The following is a 7,904-nucleotide window of genomic DNA, read 5'->3' on the forward strand; positions in this document are numbered from 1 at the left end:
TATAGAGTAAATAATGAACATTAGGCACTAGGTCCCCACAAAGATAGTAAAATGTAACCTCCCCCCCCCCCCCAAACTCTTTTTTTTCTTCCTACATTGTATTTACGCAGGGTTCAGAAAAGCACAACACCCCCGAAAGAGTATGATGTAGGCAACCTACCCTAATGCAAGCTACGGTGGCTGATTCCACGGCTCGGACCCTTAATCAATCAGTTGAATTTATCTACAGAGCAACCCGATGGACGAAACATCTCATGTTTACGCAAGGTTCAGGAAAGGACCGCACTCCAAGAGAGTATGATGTAGGCAACCTACCCTAATGCAAGCTTTGATGGCTGATTCCACAACTCGAACGTGTGACCTACAAGTTGAATTTATGTACAGCGCAAACCGATAGACAAAGCATCCCATGTTTACGCAAGGTTCAGGAAATGACCGCACCCAAGAGAATATGATGTAGGCAACCTACCCTAATATAAGGTTCGGTGACTGATTTCACAGCTCGAACCTGTGACCTATCAGTTGAATTTATCTGTATTAATAAAAAGAAATGAAGCTAAACTATGATGAGGGAAGACCAAGAATGAAGATTGAAGGAAAAATTTTAAATTATAGATTAATGCACATATTATACTATACTATACTATACTAGAAAACAGTGAACAAGAAATGAGCATCCAAAAAATAAAAAGGGTGTTACACGAGGTATACTCCTTTTTCTAGTGGTATTTTCTTTTAGCCATAATTTCAAGTTTATCAATCTTGATCTTCCTTAGGACGTGCAGAAGAAGTAGAACCTGTTGCCATATTCACAGCTTCACCATGTGTAAATCTTTGTAGTTGTATCATACGTGCATAAATTCCGTCCGCGTAGTTTTTCAACAGATGAGAATGAGAACCTTGTTCTGCTACTTTCCCGTCATCTATCACCGCGATTACATGTGCATTTCTGATTGTAGATAGCCTATGTGCAACCACAATGGTGGTTTTTCCTGCACAAGCGCGATCCAATGCTTCTTGTACACATTTTTCGGACTCTGCATCAAGAGCGCTTGTTGCTTCATCCAGCAGCATTAGCTCTGCTTTCCTTAGGAAAGCACGTGCGATGGCAATTCTTTGCTTTTGTCCACCGGACAATTGAACTCCCCTTTCTCCGACGAATGTTTTGTAGCCATCAGGCAATGCAGATACAAACTTGTGGGCGTTTGCCAAGGTTGCTGCTTCGATTATCTCAGCTTCGGTTGCTGATTCATGTCCATAAGCAATGTTCTCGTAGATGGTGGTAGCAAAGAGGCAAGGTTCTTGTGGCACCACGGCAATGTGTTTTCTCAAAGACTTAAGGTTGTACTTTCGAATATCTTTGCCATCAATCATGACACGTCCGGATGATGGCTCATAAAACCGCTCTATAAGTGCAATGACTGAGCTCTTTCCGCACCCACTTGGTCCAACAAGAGCAAGAGTCTTTCCAGCTCGAGCACGAAGATTTAAATCTCGGAATATTGACACATCAGGCCTAGTGGGATATGAGAAGTCGACATGCTTAAATTCCACTTCACCACGAAGACGATCAGGAACAGCAGTGGCATCTGGATCATCAGGCTCAACTTCTGTTTTACGGTCAAGGAGGTCGAAAACTGAGCGCATTGCTCGGCCACCCTTGATGAAGTCAGGGGCTAAGGTTAAAGTTTCAGCTGCACCGTTAGCAGAAACCATGAGGACCATGAAAACACGGATGGTCTTCGAGAAGTCAGATATCCCATGCTTGACAAGCCACGAGGCATACCAAAGGCCGAGGGCATAGGAAGCATAAAGCAAGAACTGAGCAATCCCATAACCACTTCCTGCAATCTGTCCTTTCCAGAAGCAGCGCCTAAGTGGAGTTTGGAGGCTGGAGTTGAAAAGATTGACGATTTTTGTTTCTGAATTGAAGGCAGCGACTGTTCTTACATTAGCTACAGCTTCCCCTGCAAGCTGTGTGGCTTTGGCATGAGCAGCTTCTAGGTCTCCTGAGAATCCTGTCATGAACATTTTCTGGTGGAGAATACAGACTATTCAGCGCACTACGAAAATATAATCTAAAACAAATGTAAACCATAATAACTTATACACATGTTCTACAGTGGAGACTTGATCTTTTTCTGAAGAATTTGCTAACTGATTAATTAACATGCTATGCAAATTAAGTTGAATTTCTGTGAACTCACCTGTAAAACAGTTGCCGCAACAACCACAGGGAAGACAGCAATGAGGACAAGGGCGAGACGCCACTGCAGTACAAATCCTGCAGTGCATGCAACTAGCATGAGAGCTGAGTTCTGCATAATGACAGAGATTCTATCTCCAATGGCTGACCTAACATTGTTGGCGTCAAGAGCTAGCCTTGCTGCAATTCTTGAACTGTCATTCTCTTCCTGATCAAACCATGCCATTTCCATTTTAAGCACGGCGTCCAGCATTTTCTCTCTTACACGTTTTGTCAAATTCTCCCCCACAACATCCCAGAAGAAATGCTGTAGAGTATTGAAAATGAGCGCAGCCGATGAAACTCCAATCAAAAGATAACAGTATTTTGCAATTTGTTTGCTCATGTAAGTGTGGTCTGGATTGTAATACACGCTAAGAACAGCACTGAGGACGTATGCAAAGAAAGCACTAAGTGAACCACAAATGACAGAACCGATGGAACCAACTAAAGCATAACTCCACTCGGGAGAGTTCATCTTTGCAAGCCGGCCAAACGAACTAGCTTGGTCCTTGAATGCAAGCTTTTCATGTCGGTAACTAGAATATGCAGCATCGAGGGAGAGGCTGAAGTCCGATGTAGAAAAGTCAGACAATCGGCGGGAGTATGGTGATCGACCATAGGAAGAGTTTCTAGTGATGATTGGTGAGCTAACAGAGTTCCTTGCGCTCGAGGGCCTGCAAATAAAATAGTTGAAGAGCATTAATTTCATGTTGACCACAAAGGTCAAGACCGCGATATAAGGTGCATTAGATACCTCGCACTGCTCTTTCTAGCATTATTAAGAGCTGTTTCATGAGCTGCTTCTTGCATTTTGATGAGCTTGGCGTACATACCATTCTCTCCTTTACTCATGAGCTCATCATGCGATCCAATTTCAGAAACACTGCCTTGCTGTAGTACGGCGACTAGGTCAGCCTTTCGGATGGTAGACAGGCGATGAGCAATTACAAGAGTCGTTCGTCCAATCATGAACCTGTCTAGAGCCTCCTGCACTAGTTTTTCTGATTCAGAATCTAAAGCACTAGTTGCCTCGTCTAAAAGAAGGATTGCTGGATTCTTAAGCATGGCCCTCGCTATCGCAATCCTCTGCTTCTGTCCACCTGATAATTGTACTCCTCTCTCCCCTACCTGCAATATCCAAATATACATGACTTTCTGTTGGTCTAACTTGAAACGCCAAAATATTCAATACCATATGCATTGCAGAACTCAGTGTCATTTTTCTCTCAGATTAACAAATAAAAGTTTGATCTTGATTATTAACATCTTATAAAAAGACCAAGGTCAAATTCTACTATGAAATTTATTCATAAAATAAAACTGTTGTAACAGTCCGGTAATTATCTACAGCTTTGATCAACTTGTCCCTTTGCTAACCGGCGTGTGTATATATATATATATATATATATATATATATATATATATAATTCATGTATACTATGTGTATAATCAATGTATAATTTATGTATACCGGCTAGAAAAAGTAAATACGGAATCTGGCAGGCTATTTGTGTAACAATCCCTTCAATTATTCTTTTGTCAGTCCAAAGAAGTGCGCCCTTATATCCTAAGTACACAATAAATTTCAAGAAAAATATTTATTTTGTTTTTTGGATATCAGGCTTATTATAATCCTACCGATAGCCCTACATGTTTTTTCTCTCTTTTTTTTGTCATCTCTCCAACTATTAAGGTTACAACAAGTCATTTGTTCTCACATGAATATATAAAATAAAAACTTGTTCCTGCACATGCATTGTTGACTGAAACCCATGTTACCTATTTCTTAAATGAATGACCAGTCCCCCTACAAACATTGACTTCATTAAAAAAATGTTAAGTTTGTTTGTTGACTAAACATAAACAATTTAGGCACAAAAACCAATACAAGTGAGACTAATGAAACCATCTTTGTGAAATGATTTACAATCAAATGTATCTTGTAAGACATAAACTTTGACCATTCAACACAACCACTGAATCTAGCTTTGCCTAAGGCTAAAGTCATCCTTTTTTGCCCATTGACTAAGGGAACCCTTTGTATACATGAGAATAAAGACTATACGCGAAGGACCGGACCACAATGGTCTATTGTACGTAGCCTTCTCCTGCATTTTTGCAAGAGGTTGTTTCCACGGTTTGAAACCGTGAGAATACATGCAAAAAAAAACATCAACCTTATTTTAGAGCTCATTCTGAGGCAATCTCTACAATTAACCTTATATCCAATCCATCTTCCACAAACTGGTGGGACCCAACATGAGTTATATTAAATGTCACACATTAAATAGCATATGGAATGTAGAAGAAAATTTACAACAATTAATGATATATCTGCTAGATCTTTAATGCAACATAATTAGTTGAGTCTAAAGTAGCTAAATTTCTGTTTGGTGCAAGAATTTTAACACATGTGGCTGGTTGCTCTGAAAATAATTACAACCGCTAGCCAAATCACTGATTATGTATTAAATATGTATATTATATTATGTATTTTCCGGCTATTATTTTAGAGGGCGGCTATACAATGTAGACTTTCGGAAAAATCATGGATTTGGATGATTATTTATTATTAGCTAACCTGAGTATCAAAGCCATCAGGAAGCTTGATTATGAAAGAATGTGCATTAGCAACTCTAGCAGCTTCTTCAATCTCAATTTGAGTTGCATCCGGCCGTCCTAATAATATGTTTTCTTTGATGCTTGTGGCGAAGAGTGCCGGTTCTTGGCTCACAAGCCCAATTTGCTGCCTCAGCCATTTCAGTTTCAGTGTCTTTATGTCATTCCCATCAAGCAGAAGTTGTCCTGCATACAGACTAATTATTAGCTGAGATTTTCTTTCCGAAACATGTCTCCACATAAACACATGGAATTCACTTCAACTACCAAACATTTCATTAAGATGCCCATCACAGGATGTGTGAATGTATTAAGGGATTTTTTTTCATTTTTGGCCCATCGGCCCACATTAATTACGGGCGCTAGCCAAAGTATACGAAACATATATACTGATTATGTATATAATATGTATATCATATGTATACATATGCATTTGCCGGCTATTATTTTTTAGGGAGGTCCAAAAATGTAATTATCCGGTTTATTATAAAGGCACATTGCTGATATTGGATTCAATAATGAGGTCATTGTGCAAAGTTGTGCTAACCTGAGGTGGGATCATAAAATCTTTCAATAAGGGAGACCACAGTGCTTTTCCCAGAACCACTGCTTCCAACTAAAGCAATGGTCTTTCCAGCCGGAACAATGAGGTTGAAATTGTCGAGAATCTTGATATCTGGCCTTGAAGGGTAGGAGAAATCAACATCTTTAAGCTCTAGTTGCCCACTAACGGAGTCCAACTCCAAACCTGTCTTGGCGTTTCTGTCGACGCTTGGTTTATGATCGATAATACGGAAAATCTTGGCTGCTGCAACTCTGGCCTTCGCAAATGCAGTCATGCTAGGGGCAGATTGTCCCAAAGCCCTATCGATAAAGGAGAAATCTTTAAGCAATTAAACTTCTTTAAAAAAGTAAACGAACTTGACACATTTTTGTCCAATGCTAAGTACTTACAGTCCACCTATCATAACAGCAAACATTGTTGCAATGGCAAGTCCACCATTGGTATAATGATGCCTAACCAAATAGCCGCCGTACCATAGAAGAAGAGCATAGCAGCAGAAAACAGTGAAGTATGTCGCGCCAAGTCCTAATCCTTTTGAGAATCCACTCTTATAACCAATCTTTTGAGAAACTTTAAGTGCTGCTGAGTATGCTTGCATTGCTTTTGACTCACCAACAAATGCCAGTACTGTCCTAATTTGAACTACTGTCTGCAATTTGGCTACACTTCAGTAAACCAATACAAAAAGCAGAGGATATTTTATCTTAACTGAGCTTAAAACAAAAAGGGCAGCCGGTGCACTAATCTCCCGCTATGCATGAGGTCCGGGGAATGGCCGGACCACAAGGGTCTATTGTACAGAGCCTTACCTGCATTTCTGCAAGAGGTTGTTTCCACGACTCCAACCCGTGACCCCCTGGTCACATGGCATAACTTTACAAGTTACGCCAAGGCTCCCGTTCTTAGCTGAGCTTAATTTCACATAATTTGTACTACCATTTATCTTTTTACCTGTTCAACAATGTTCCCTGCCTTTGAAAGTGCTTCTTGACTTTTTCCAGAGAGCTTAGCTAATGTAATAGTGTGAATAGCACCAATAACAGCAATAAGTGGAACTACAGCAAGAGTAACAAGAGCTAATTGCCACACAGCTGTAAATCCCACCACAAATCCAGACACAAATGTAGCCATATAATGAATGAAATTACCCAACTGCAAAAAAAAAAAATTATCAGATCCTTAACTCCACACCCATTATCCTAAAAATGAAAAAGAATCAATTTTTAAAGTATGTTCACCTTCTCACTAATGGCATCTTGGACCATAACAGCATCAGTGTTAATAGCAAAAACAACATCAGAAGTTCTAACTTCAGTATCAAAGTATTGAATATCTTGGTTTAAAGCAGCTTCCAAATATTTAATCCTCATCTTTGTTGTTTGTCTCTCTCCAGTCCACATCCAACATGATATCTCTGCAAAACATTGCAATCAAGAATCCTAAAAACCAATTCTTGAACCAAAAAAGATTCAATTTTTACAATAAAAATTCAATCTTTATAATAAAAATTCAATTTTTATGAAGTTTTTTACCTGCCCAAGAAGATGCCCATATAGCAGCACCAACAACTAAAAAGTAAAATGCATACTGCAAAGGAAACAAAACCAAAAAAATATCAAGAAGAAAGGAAAAAAAGAAGGGAATTAGCTTTGTTTAATTGTTTTTTATTAGTGAAATTTGAGGTTGGCTTACCTTTAAAACTTCTTGAGTCATCTTATCAACATCATTAGCATAAGAGCCAAAAGAATTAACAAGATCAGCAAAGAATCTAAGAAACAAAGGTAAAGAACAACCATGTACAAAAGCACCAAGTGAACCAATTGCCATTAGTACATAGTCTAAACTATCAGCAAATCTGAATAACTCTCCAAAACCAACTGCTTCTGGTTGAGTATTTGGCTTTTCATTCCCTTCTTTTTTCCCTTCAGAAACCTCCATTTCTTGTTTTTGTTGTTGTTGTTGTATTTGTGTGGTTTCTTGAATTTGATGGTTGGATTTAATAGAGTTGTTATTATTGTGTTCAGAGACAACAAGTTCAAGGCCTTGCATTTCAGACCATTTCCAGTGTTCTCCAATGGTCTTTATCTCCTCAGAATCTTGTGACATTGCTTTGCAATAAACTTACAAAACACACACACACACCACACTTGTAGTTGTTTTTTCCACACTTCCCTTTTATCTCTCTTATTATATTACACTCTTTCTCTCTTTCTCTCTCCAACTTTTTAATTATTTTTCTTCTGTTTTTGGTTTCTCACACTATGTTTGGTATTTATTTTGGGGTCCGATTAAATTCTAGTTCGAGCCGAAAAGTCCCACATTGGGATAAAATGTTGCCTAACAAAGTTAACTTCATACCCAGAGATTCGAACTCGAAAATTCTGGTTAAGGATGAAGGAGTATTTATTACTTCACTGCATCCCTTGTTGGTAATTGTTTTTCTTGTTTGTTACTCCATTTTTTACTATTCCT

At 38.9% G+C, this 7,904-nt stretch overlaps 1 protein-coding gene across 1 annotated transcript; it reads right to left on the bottom strand.

Moving 5' to 3' along the window:
* Positions 1–584: 584 nt before the first annotated feature.
* On the bottom strand, positions 585–7,667 carry LOC104237401 (ABC transporter B family member 1). Its single transcript, XM_009791553.2, has 10 exons — positions 7,125–7,667; positions 6,965–7,019; positions 6,671–6,846; positions 6,384–6,584; positions 5,822–6,081; positions 5,415–5,731; positions 4,830–5,053; positions 3,003–3,376; positions 2,208–2,922; positions 585–2,034 (listed from the first exon to the last, which is right to left on the bottom strand). The coding sequence occupies exons 1-10, from the start codon at positions 7,536–7,538 to the stop codon at positions 757–759; spliced, it is 4,014 nt and encodes a 1,337-aa protein (XP_009789855.1). The 5' UTR covers positions 7,539–7,667; the 3' UTR covers positions 585–756.
* Between the last annotated feature and the right edge of the window lie 237 nt (positions 7,668–7,904).

The sequence above is a fragment of the Nicotiana sylvestris genome, chromosome 7 (genome assembly GCF_000393655.2).
Source record: "Nicotiana sylvestris chromosome 7, ASM39365v2, whole genome shotgun sequence".
NCBI lineage: Eukaryota > Viridiplantae > Streptophyta > Magnoliopsida > Solanales > Solanaceae > Nicotiana > Nicotiana sylvestris.